Consider the following 13,308-nt stretch of genomic DNA (forward strand, 5'->3'; position numbering starts at 1 on the left):
TCATTTTTCTTGGTTTTTTAACAAGTAACGTGAAATCGATAATTTTGTGGCAATAGAAAATGGGGTGAATAGCAATTTATTCTCATATGATATTATAAATAAGTAAATTATTTTTTTATAAAAAAAAAATAATAATTTACCCTTTGTATTATGATAAAATACTTAATTTTAAAAAATATAGAAAAGTAAATTATTATATTTTAGATAACACACGGAGATAAATTGTTATTCTCTTTCAAAGGAGAGTGATTTAATCATTTGTAACATCACAAGAAAGTTGCTTCCATTTTTTCATTGAAAATATTTACGTGATCAGTTTAATTGGCGAAGTTGAAATAATATGATCAAAGCGTTGTGGGTTGAGTCTCATCAATTTATAGAGTATTAATTTACTTTAAAAGTAATAGTTGAACCACGACGATTTAAGTTTTATTATTGAGTGAGACTAGGCCTAGCTCAGTTGGTTTAAAGTCATGGGTTCAATCCCTATTTATGCATGCAATGTTGTTTTTACTGCATAGTAAGTGTTGTTTCTACTACTGACCAAATTGATGCAATTCCTGGAGCTATATGAAGACCAATCTGGCAAAAAAATCAATCACTCCAAGAGTTTCTTTATCCCTGGTAAGAAGGCCAATAACATTGCCCACAAAATCAAATCCATTACAGGCTTCAACTTCAAGTGTCTCCCTATCACCTATCTTGGAGCTCCTCTGCACAAAGGTCATAAGAAGAAAATTCTTTTTGAACCCCTTATTGACAAAATCAGAAACAGGATCAGTGGATGGGAGCATAAACATCTTTCACAAGGGGGTAGACTTCAACTTATTAAAAGTGTTCTTTCCTCCATGCCAGTATATCTTCTTCAAGTTTTGAGCCCTCCTATTGGCACTCTATAGAAAATTGAACAACTTTTTGCTAAATTCTTTTGGGGATCCACTACTGACCACAGAAAAATTCATTAAGTTAAATGGGCTTTCATCTGCTATCCTTGTGAAAAAGGGGGCTTGGGCATCAGAAACATTAGAGATACTGTCACAGCCTTCACTCATAAACTCTGGTGGCGGCTGAGACAAAATAATTCTCTATGGGCCAGCTTCACTATCAGTAGATATTGTAAAAAGTCTACACCTGCCTCTACTAAAGCTAAATCGAAGGACTCTAACATTTGGAGAAGAATTTGTAGCATGAAAGCCATCTCTCAGGAGCTGGTAATGTATCTTTCTAGTATGATTGTTGGCTCCCTGCAGGCACCCTTCATTCCCTCATACACCCCATCAGAGCGTCTAATGCCCTGGTCAAGAATTTTTGGACCAACCACACTTGGGACATTGATAAATTGAAGGAAGTTGTTCCTCAGCTTATCATGGAGCTTATTTTGCAGACCACCATTAATCCTCAACATCAAGATTCTATGCATTGGAAACCATCCCCTCACGGCTCCTTTTCTACTAAATCAGCTTGGGAGATTACTAGAGATCACAAACCTTCCCTACCCATCTTCAAAAATCTCTGGTCCCCCTCGTCAGGCCTACCATTTCTATCTTTATTTGGAAAGTCCTCCATAACTGGATACCAGTTGACAGCAGACTCAAACAAAAGGGCATCTCTTTGACCTCTAGATGTGTTTGTTGTTTGAAGGAGGAGGAGACTATCCCTCACCTTTTCCTTCATAACAAGGTTTCCCTTGAAGTATGGAACTTCTTTGCCTCCAAATTTCAACTCAACATCCCAATCATAGACAATTTTTTCATGATCCTTCAAGCCTGGAGAAGCAATATTTCTAATCAACTTCACATCAGAGATATTCTTCCCCCATTGATCATTTGGTACACTTGGATTTGCAGGAATGCAGCCATATTTGAGGGGGCTCCTTTCAAAGCTAATCGTATCATCTCTCAAACCATCAATTATCTTCATCTTCTCGGTAAAACCAACCTCATGAGAACTATACACTGGAGAGGGGACAGATCTGTTGCTTCTCTTCTTAAAATTTCTCTCCCGCCTCATAAGATATCATCCAAAATCTCTATTGTTAAGTGGATTAAGCCAGATAGGGGATGGTTCAAATTGAACACAGATGGGGCCTCAAAAGGAAATCCAAGTGTGGCAGGAGCAGGTGGAATCATCAGAAATCATCTTGGTCAGGCTGTCTTTGCATTCCAGGAACATCTTGGGCTCATCTCCAACACTGCAGCTGAGTTAAAAGCTATATACAGAGGTGTTAAATTGTGCATTGATAGCAACATTAGAAAAATTTGGGTAGAAACAGATGCCAACATCGCCATCAAGCTCATTTCGTCTCCCCCCAAGGGTCATGGCACCTTCAAAATTTGCTGCAATAAATTAGAGAACTTCTATCCCAAACTGAGTTCAAGATATCACACATTTTTAGAGAGGGTAACCAAGTGGCCGATTACTTTGCTAACCAAGCATGTTTCAATCAACATCTCAGCATTCTATCCCCTAATAATATCACAGGTGAATTAAAGGTTTGATTAGACTTGACGCATGCTCCTTCCCTGCTATTAGAATTAGAAGTTATAGCACCTTTAATTTCAGTTAAATTTTTGATTTTTCAATTAGGGGTACTTCATTATTGTTGTTTCTTTGCTGATACGTGTTGTGACCAATGTCTCTATGGATACCTTTGGCCTGTTACTTCTGTTGTTTTCCTTTGTCTATTTGCTTGTTGTTATATCTTTTGTAGGTTTTTTGAACTCCTTTCACAGGTTTAAAGGCTGTCAGTCATACAAACTTGATCTCCGCGTTAATACTCATGTTCATTACTTATCCTTTTGGAACATTACACACACTTTGGCTTGGCCTTCTTGTACAGATTTATTTGCAGGTGTTGTGCGATTCATGATGTGGTGGGATAACAAAAAGCTTTTTGACTCGCCATAGTTTTACTAGTTACCTGTCTTTTGTTGTAAGGGAGTAGTACTCCTCGTTCATTGTTGCTCTATTTGTAAGGGAGTAGTACTCCTTGTTTATGGCTTTGCTAGAAATTTTAGGGAGGTAGCTCTCCCCGCTGTAAGTATTTTGGGAATTTTAATATAGAAGGATTGGGGACTCCAATAAGTTCCCCCCACCTCTAGGTCGTTTAAAAAAAAAAAAAAGTGTTGTTTCTACTGTAATAATATATGTTGATTAGATGTAATTTATTTGATATTATTGATGAGAGTATGATTGTTGTAATGTTCTTTGTTAGATATTGATATTCGACATAAATGATTATAATCGACTTATTTTAAAAAAAAAAAAAGTGAGATTATTTTTTTTATGTCTCGTTCAGTTTTGGCCAGGTATTTATTTTAAAATTTTAAATTTAATATTATTCATTACATTTATTTATCAATTTTTTTTTATAAATTCAACTTTATACATTTTTTAACTCTACAAAAAGTAGTAACACAATTTATATCAATATTTTGTATTAATTTATTTAAAAATGTTGCACATATAGAATATGTTGCACTTACTAGCAATATTTATTTATTAATTATACATATTGATAATTAACATATATTGATTAGTGATAACTATAATACAATTATAATTAATTCACTAAAAAAAGAAAACAAAATATTTACTTAGTGTTTATATGAACTTAAATATTACGAGTTCAAATCTCACATAATATAAAATGACAAAAGTCTATCTATAATAATTGATTCAATAAAGGATGTATCTGATTTTACGTAGAAACTCTAAATAAAAGAGAAAATGAAAGTAAAGAACTATTATACATTTGGCTCCTTATATACACACATGCGACCAACAACCAATCAAAGGATAATTACACTCTCGTCTATTAAAATTTGATATAATTGTGAGTAGATTATTTGTAGTTTAGAAAATTATATCTTATACTCCTGAGGTTTGAATCTGTTCTAACAAATAAGTCCTTATATTAATAAAAATTCACCGATTCTGCTGATATTAACAAAAGAATTAGAAAATAATTCTATATTTATCTTTAATTGACTTATTACTGATTTATTGCAGATCAAAATAAATATTTTTACGACTAAATTATCTTCATACGTCTTCGCACGTTACTGCATATGAGGAGATATTTTTTCACCATTATAAGGTGATTTAGTCAGAATAAAAAATCGTTTAACTTACAGTGAGTCACTAATAAATCAACCGAGGGTAAATATCAATTTCATTCAATTTTTTTTGTTAATATTTACAAATTCGGTGAATTTTAACTAATGATTGGACTTTTCTTGTTAGACAGAAGCAAATCTCATGAGTGCTAGGTGTAATTTTCCAAAAGCACAACAAGTTTACATGTAATTATACCAAAACTCAAGGGAAGGAGATTTAAAATTGAAAGGTTGAATGAGTTCTCTTTGGCTTTCTAGTAGAGGTTTTCTTGTTCAAGTAGAAGAGACATCTCATCAGTTACTTCCACAAATGAAAGTAGCCAAGAATGTTCAAGGATTGGAAAGTAGTTTTTGCATAGAAAATCTTTTAAGCGTTTAGTGAAGAAGGGGCCATATATTTGACTAATCTTTTAAATTATAATCCAACCTGGTGAGCACATTGTTAGAATCCTGGTGTATAGTAATATGTCCCATGTGATATTGGAAATGAATAAATTACTCCCCTGTGAAAAATAAATAGCAATCTACCTTCCTGTGTTTTAAAAAATAAAGCAATTTACCTCCTTAGGCATGGAGGTAAGTTGCTTCATTTTTTAAACTATAAGGAGGGTAAATTGCTATATTTTAAAAAATATAGAGGGGTAAATTGCTATTTTATTTTTCATAGAGAGACTATTTGCCTGGTTTTCATAACACAGATAGATAGAGTACAATTTACCGTTAGAATCCTTGGAAGCCAGTGGTATGCTTTGCAATTGTGTTGTATGGAGGGCTTAAAATACCATCACCTATCAGCTTCATGGGAGAAGGGAAACTTCGTCATAGAAGCTTCATGTATAGGTAGTTCACAGAATTCACGAATATCCTCCAAGGACATGAATAGTTCACACTATAGACTCTTTAGCAAAAATATATTTTTTTTATTTTAGATAAAGTTGCTAGTGCGCTTCTATAAATTGTAGTGTTTCCTTACTGTATTGTTTTAGCAATAGGTCAGTCAATAGCAGTTAGTTAGCTAGCTAATTGGGTAGTTAATTAGTTTGTTGCTTAACTATTGTACTTAAGTTGTATTTAAGACAGTTTGTACTTTGCAACCGATATAGTGTCTAAGATTTTTCTTGCTCTCTCTGCTTTACACTGTTCTTCTTCAACAAACAAGTTCATAGTCATGGCGTCTTTGCTCATATTCTCTCTTGTACATGGTATCAGAGCCATTTTTTTTATGGTCACTGGTACTTTCCCTCACTCATACACTCTTTTAGCATAGCAAGATTACGCATGCATGGCAAGCCCTTTAAAAACAAAAAACCAAGAAAAGAAGCCACTGGTTGACAATGGAACCAACTTTTGGTCATCAAGCAGATCGATCAAGATCGCATTAGGCGCCAAGATGAAACTAGGTTTCATCAATGGAAAAAATCCTAGACCTTCTGAAAGTAGATAAGAATTCGAACAATGGACAAGAGCGGATTGCCTGGTAATTTCTTGGCTATTGAATTCAATGTAAAAGGACAATGTGGAATCTTTCCTCTATATTAATACAGTAAGACAACTTTGGTTGTGAATTAGAGGCAAGATACGGGGCGAGCAATGGGCCCATGATATATCAACTTCAAAGGGAAATTACTTTGGCAACACAAGGATCACTTACTTTCTCAGCCTACTTCAGTAAACTCAAGAAACTTTGGGACGAAATTGAGTTGCTTGGTTTCAATCCCATCCTGCAGTTGTGGAGCTTCCAAGGAAGTTACAGATCTAAGGGTTGTTGATTATCTTATGCAGGTCTTGATGGGGTAGAATGACTCCTTTGATTTTAATGATGGAACCCTTTCTATCTGTAGCTAAGGCCTATTCAATGATAATGCGAGTTGAGCGTCAAAGGGAGGTCAGTTTAGTGTTCTCAAATACCCTGCAAAAATTGGAAATGCAAGTTAAAGGTCTAGAAGTAGGTAGAGACGGGATTGCAAGGAATTGGTGGAAAAAGAAAGTTGCACCAGATCTGCAACAAATGTGGTAAAACAAGACAGCTTAGAGAATAAAAGGATATCCTGACTGATATAAGGCCCTGATAAAGCAACGAAAAAAAGGAATAGTAAGAAAAGGCTTATGTGCAACAGAGACTCCCAGTATTGAAAAAAAATCTGTACAAGTTGTGGTAAATGAAGAAGCCATCTATGAACTTGTGAGAACTGAAATTAGACGAATATTGAGGGAAAGTGAGCCACAAGACTCCAAATACTCTAGCTATGATAAATTCCCAGAGTCAGCAGCTATACTTTCTTTGAAGAGACAAAATGTTGGGTTATAGACATCAAACATGTGTAATGATAAGTATTTTTTTTATAGTACTATTACTACTAACCTAATACCTTCATCCATCTTGCCGATGCTACTAAACTAAAACTAAGAATCATAGGAGATATTAAACTGCATAACCATATTTTAGTTTCTCATGATATTTTTTTTCTTATTAACAATATTTTATTAAAGTTTTATGTTATATATATTTTATTAGTTAGTGGGGATTTTGAACAAAAAATTATATAAATATTTCATATTAAATAATTTTAAAAAATTTATGTATCTATTTATCTATCTAGTTGTTTGGTAAAGGGAAATAATAATAGTTTGAAAGAATAATAATTTTTCTTTAAGTTATTTGGTATGATTGGAAGGCAAGTAATCTCAAATACTTTTTGTTTCGTACGAGAAAATAGATTAGGAAGAAATACTAATTTTTATAACTATGCTTATGAATCCTTAATTTATTGATAAATTCTTTTTCTTTATTTTGAATTAAAAAATAAATAAGTTAATATTACACTAAAATAATTTTTAATATACAAAAATTTAAAAATTTTATTAATAAAATTATTGATTAAACAAATACAATAATATCTTTTATTAATTAAAAATTTCATCAAGAATAAGAATATTTTTTATTAATAAAAAATCCATCAAAATGAATATTGTTAATTTTGTCCAAATCATTCAATTTAAATAAAATAAAAATTACTAATTGTGCTCTGAAATAAATAAAATAAATTCAGACATCAAAACTTTTATTGGTATTATCAGCAGGAATGAAATATAATAGAGTATATAAAAATAAAATATAAATTTTTTAATTTTTTGTTCTTAGACGTTCACTTTTCCACTCAATTTTGGACGGAAACAAAATTGCACTCCGAACAGGTTTCACATAAATCCAGTTTTACTTCTGCTTTATCTATTCTCCTTAATCATACACCAAACTTATTCTTATACATTCATTTTTACTTTCAGTTCTCTTATACATTCACCCTTAACTAAAATACCTATACTTACTTTTTTTTTTTAAATATAAAATAACTACTTCTTTAATCATATTAAAAAATGTTCTATTGATTCACATTAAAATGAAATTATTTTAGTTTGATAAGTTATTTAAATTATTTTTTATTTTTATTTTAAATAAAATTTAAATTATGCCCACACATCGAGTGTGCTCTTTACACTGTGCTGGTAGAACTGTAAATGATTTAGGTCGAACCGAATAAATCATTGATCAAGTTTTTTTGACCTCTTATCGAGCTTCGAAAGTTGCGATCAAATTTGATTTGATTATTAATCTAATCAAGTTTAGATGAAGCAAAACTCGATCAAATCTGATGTGAAATCGAGTAATTTAATATTTTTAAATATATATTATTTCCATGCTAATTGAATCGAACTCAAAGATTTATCGAACAAATATCTTATTCAAGTTTGATTTAATAAATTTAATAAACCATATTCAGATGAATTTTTATTAATTAATTTCAATCGAGTATTAAATAATTTTTTTTTTTTTTAAATATACAACGCCTGAAGTATGTCACAAAATAAACTAATGGGAGAGTGCATTCATGCGACTCAACAGCCACATCAGGTGGTGGAAGGGTATGGGCCTTTGCGTCAGGGGTGTGCTGAAAACGGTTAAACCGATCGAATCAGACCGAATTGAATTTTCGATTCTGACCGAAAATCGAATCGAAAATTTCAGTTTAGTCTTTGGTTTTTTGTCACTGTTCCGGTAGCCGAACCAAATAAAAAAACCAAAATTTTAAATAATATATTAAATAAAATATATTGTTATATATATTATATTATATTATTATATTTATATATTAATATTATAATATTAATATATATAATTGTAGAATATATATAGAACAGACAAACAGAGAAAATGGAAAGAACAGAGAAAGAAAAGTAAAGAAAGAAGAGAACGACCGACGGGCCAGACGAGCGGAAGAAAGAAAAGAAAAGAAAGAACGACCGACGACGGGGGCCTCCTCTCTCCACGGGTACTCCATCAAGTAGGGTTTGCTCTCTTACAAAGAAATTTTTTTTAAAAAAATTTGACTTGTAATTTTGCTTTGGAGGCGTTTGATGAAATGTCCAAGTTAAAAAATATATAGATTTTTGTCTAAGTTGAAGGTGTTTGCTTGTTTGACGAGGATTAACAACACATTCCTTTACATATATATTATTTTAAAAAAAGGGTTTTTTCGGTTTTTAAATCGAAAAAACCGAAATTGGTCGGTTTTTAATTTTCGGTTTTCAAAATCGAAAATTCGATTCGGTTGGATTGGATTAACCGGCACACGCTATTCTGCGTGGCAGAGCAATCAAACGGGCTTTTTCATCTCAGCCATACCCACTCCACGTCCGCACTCCCTCCAACCAATCTTCATAGATTATCTTTTCCACGCATTGAAACGCTGCTTTATCCCCTTCTCTTTTTTCGTTTTGCTCTATATATTACGAGGAGAGTCATTGGAATTGAGAGCGTTGGACGCGTTGAGAAGGGCCGTTCATATCTTGGTATGTGTCGTCTTCTTCTCTCCTCGTTCTTTAGTGGTTTTGTTTGTGTTTCTTTATTCTGTGTTATGTGTTTGTGTTGAGTATTAGTTTTCCTGCATGCGGATTTGAGAGGAAGAGTTTTCTTTTTTTTAGTATGATGAGGTTTTTTGGATCTTTTCTCTGAAGGGTTTGGAATTTCTTTAACTGAATTTCTGTGCTCCCTTTTGATTTTAATGTGTTTGTGTTAATGCCCGGAGGTTAAGTATGCATTTTTTTTGTTATCTTGGGTTTATCTCATGGGAATCATTCTTTAATTCTTATGATTGTCTCTGCTTTTGCTAAAGGGCCTGACTTTATTTTTAAAAATTAGAATCAAACAACAACCGTTATGCTGTTCTGCTTCACTTTCTGGATTGTTTTGAACTCATTTCGATCTTCGATTCTATATAATCTAGTTTGGAGTGGAAGGGAGGAAAAAAATTAGGACTTGTTCTTGGGAAGTTTGAATCTTTTCTTTGTTTTTCTGGGTTATGGATCCTCGTATCACATTTTCAAATTTTAGAGCCCTGCAATGAAAGAGAGAATTTTTACTTTTCATCGCCGGTAGCTAAGCTACTGCATGTTTTACATAGATGAGCACCAATTTAGGAGCCCAACAGTATGTAATTTGTATTGTGTTCCTCGACCTCTTCAATTTCTAGGAGTGTGTTTTATTAGATAAAAAATGGTGAAGCCATGATATCTCATGAGATCCATGTTACAGATCTGTTGTTACTCATTAAGGTATAGCATTTGATTTGCTCGTGTTGCGACTGGTGATTTTGCCTATAATCAATCAAGTCATTATGCTTTGCGCATTTGGTACTCACTTATTTGAGATTTAGGAAATTAGGGTGTTGGTTGGGAGATACACTATGGTCAATGAATGGTCTTGCAGAAATTGATGGATGCTTTTGTCTTATAATTTGTGTTTGTTATATCGACTTTTCACCTAAAGTTATTGTTGATCAAATATAGAATTGGAGAGTAGAAAATTGTGATAAAGATGTTTCTTAAATGCTTAAGCACATGGAATACATGTGGTTTGAATGGCCTGCACCAATAAATAGTTGCATAGTATAGAGACATGTATTGATCTAATGGCTTTTCCTTCCTTTCAAGGATTGTGAATAGGGGTGGCGGATGAGTCGAGCCGCAAGTTTTTCGAGCTCGAGTCGAGCTCAAAATTCAACTCGTCATCCACCCCTAGGCGGGACCCTGGTCGGAAGGATGACACTGAAAAAAAAAGAAAAAAAAAAGATGATTTTGCAATTGAGTTATAAATGCAGGGATGCAAATGATAGATACCCTATTTTGGCATATCAAAATTTCCATTGGGTTGGGATTTATTGTCCTCCTTCCATCCTTCCACCCTGGTTAATATTCTTAGCACTCTGCGCCCTCAGTTTATGGTGCATGGCTGTTCAACTTGGAAGTTATACTCGAACGATTTGTCTTTATGTCAAAATTTTTTCCCCTAATTTACAGTCTCTTTTTTTCATAATTTTGATCTTTTCAGTTTCTTATTCTTCTCAATTGCAGTCTGATGGTGACAAGAGTCAGCCGAATAAAAGGATTTGGGTTTGAACTGCATTGCTATAAAACAAAACCAAAAATGTTTTCACACGGAGGATTTGTAGTTAGGATATTAATATTAAATAATTATTCGAATTTAAACTATTAGACCAGATCAGTTGTAATTTTGATTTCACAGTTTAAGGATGTTGAGAGCTGACCCGTCATTCCCTACCCCTCCCTTTTTGTTTTTTTCTCTATCTTTGGTGAAAATCTTGGGTCCTATTAAAGTTGAAGAAAATCATAGCCACAGACTCTTAACCCTTTTTGGTGCAGCTTGTGAAGGTCAGTTTCTTGTGTAGAATAATGTAAAATGCTGAAGCAAATGCTGGCTTGCTCCAAGGTGTATGTTTCTGAAAGCAGGAATAGGGCTGCTCTGGAAGCAGTTGAAAGGGCAGCAAAGCTGTTTCCAGCGGCCCCCATTGTCAACAAGTTTGAGGATGTGACTTACAACAGAGTTGGATACACACTGGTCTCAGAAATGGGAGAAAACCCGAGTTCATGTCCACTGAAGAATGCTGTTCTTGAAATGGTGAAAGCTGCTTTTCAGGCCATTGATCTTCAGATGCACTGTGGGAGCCATCCCAGGCTTGGTGTTGTGGACCACATCTGTTTTCATCCCTTGGCTGGTGTGTCTTTGGATCATGTTGCAGGGACTGCTAAATCTTTGGCAGCTGATGTTGGCTCAGGGTTACAAGGTTTGTGTCTTTGATAAGAAGATGATTTTCAAGTTCCTCTTCTTGATTTCAGAATATTATGCTAGAATTTTGTTCTTGGTGTCTGATTTCAGTTTCATAGCAATGGTTCATAATTGTTGATTTTGAATAGGATGTGTTGAGGGGATTCTGGAATTTGGATTTTTGTGGTGGAATGTGGTTTAAATAGTAATTTCTTTTTTCCATTTCATTGTTCTGGGTGAAATTTGTCGACAAGTAGTGGCATGATCATTCAGACAAAGATTAGTAAAAGGCACCATCTATTTTGATGTTCTGCCATAATCTAGAAGAGAAAGCACACGAAGAGCACCTGATAAAGTTGAAATGCTTGAAAATGATTCGGATGATTTCACTTGCAACATAGGTGCTTCAGTCACCGGTTTGAGAAGTAACAAAATTACTATCAATGTTAAATTTGGGGGAGAAGTTTGACTTATTATTGCATGCAATGAGGTATGACATTTTTTTGAATATATACTCGTACGTGTTAATTCAAATCAAGAATAGAAAGCATAATTTCATCTGCAATCTTCTAGTTTACATTCACCTTTTAGCTTTGTTAATGATCCTTCATGTAGCCTGCAGTTGCTACCTTCTTGTATGGAGCAGCACATAGTGAGGGAAGATCCCTCGATTCAATCAGAAGGGAGATGGGCTATTTCAAACCAAATTCGGAAGGAAATCAGTGGGCAGGTGGGCCACAGTCAGAAATATTGCCACTGAATCCCGATGAGGGCCCTGCTTGTGCTGTTCAGAGAAAAGGTGTTGTCGTCGTTGGAGCCACCAATTGGGTCGATAACTATAATGTTCCAATATTCACTCATGACATGGCTGCAGTTCGAAAAATTGCAAAGAGCGTCAGCGGCAGAGGAGGTGGACTCCCGTCGGTGCAAGCTATGGCTCTTGCTCACGGTAAAGGTATAATCGAGGTGGCTTGCAACCTATTAGAAACAAGTAAAGTTGGTGGCCATGAAGTTCAACTAGAAGTTGAGCGGCTCGCTAGGAAAGAGGGCATGGACGTCGGAGAGGGATATTATACTGATCTTTCGCAGGAGAAAATTATTGAGAATTACTTAAAGCTGGCTGATCATTCTTCCCTCTAATGCTCAAGATGCCTCTGATACACATTTTCATCTTGAAAAGGTGATTCATCGAATCTCTTGATTTCATTTCATGAACAGAACATAATTTTTTGCTAATCCAATATTGAACTTGTGTTTGTTTTTGTTTGATGGACTTGATGCTCACATCGGCCTCTTGCTCCTGTCGATTGCATTCTGATACATCCTGGATGTGCATTGTTCTCTCAGAGCATGATTTCGACGCACATTTCTTGGTCGTTGGCCTAATCCGTGTCAACATTACCACACTATCTATAAATCTTATAGCTATAAGAACTTCCATCTATTCCTCTGATCCGTACTGTGAAATAGTTGGTTGGTCTCATAGCTATAAATTAGAATTAGAATTAATTAATAATTAAATAACAAAATTTAATATAATAAAATAAATTTATTTTTTAAAAAAATTCAAATATAAAATTTTGGGACGGATATTGCAGCAAACCCCGTCACAGAAAAACCATATATGAAAAATTATCCACTTGGAAATTATGAAACTAATATAAATTTCGCACCAAATTGTGACAAGATGGATGTCACACAACCCGTCTCAAAATCATGCCGTCCCAAAATTTTGGGACGTCAACCATTGAAAATTTCAACTTAAAACTATTCCATCTTTTGGGCGCTTTTTGATGGGCACTTGTCTCAAAATTTTAGAGAATTTGAAACAGATAACGTCTCAAAGTTGTTGCAGAATGTTCTGATTTTTTAATCATCCTAAAAGTCAGTGCTAAGTCGTTGCAAATTTTAATTCAACAATTATCCGTCCATTTGCGATAGTCAGTGCTGTTGCTATTCCGTTGCAAATTTGAGATGGAAACTTTCTCCAGTTGCAAATTCTTTCGAACACCATGTGCAACGATGGAAAGTCAGCCGCCGGTTGCAAGACCCATCTCACAAAACGACACC

General features: G+C 34.1%; 1 protein-coding gene across 7 annotated transcripts; it reads left to right on the top strand.

The window, feature by feature from the left end:
- Window positions 1-8,323: 8,323 nt before the first annotated feature.
- LOC105167829 (folic acid binding / transferase) lies at window positions 8,324-13,095 on the top strand. Of its 7 annotated transcripts, XM_088883981.1 has the most exons (5): window positions 8,335-8,458; window positions 8,766-8,966; window positions 10,836-11,257; window positions 11,861-12,418; window positions 12,586-13,095. In XM_088883981.1, exons 3-4 carry the CDS (start codon window positions 10,873-10,875, stop codon window positions 12,376-12,378), a joined length of 903 nt encoding a protein of 300 aa, XP_088740107.1. In that variant the 5' UTR covers window positions 8,335-8,458; window positions 8,766-8,966; window positions 10,836-10,872; the 3' UTR covers window positions 12,379-12,418; window positions 12,586-13,095. The 7 variants fall into 7 exon arrangements, with proteins under 7 accessions (XP_011085953.1, XP_011085950.1, XP_088740107.1 ...); XM_011087648.3 differs by lacking the exon at window positions 12,586-13,095 and having other exon boundaries at window positions 8,330-8,458; window positions 11,861-12,500; XM_020696089.2 differs by lacking the exon at window positions 12,586-13,095 and having other exon boundaries at window positions 10,107-11,257; window positions 11,861-12,500.
- Window positions 13,096-13,308: the final 213 nt, after the last annotated feature.

This window comes from Sesamum indicum, linkage group LG8 (genome assembly GCF_026168435.1).
Source record: "Sesamum indicum cultivar Baizhima isolate 11 linkage group LG8, ASM2616843v1, whole genome shotgun sequence".
Classification (NCBI taxonomy): Eukaryota; Viridiplantae; Streptophyta; class Magnoliopsida; order Lamiales; family Pedaliaceae; genus Sesamum; species Sesamum indicum.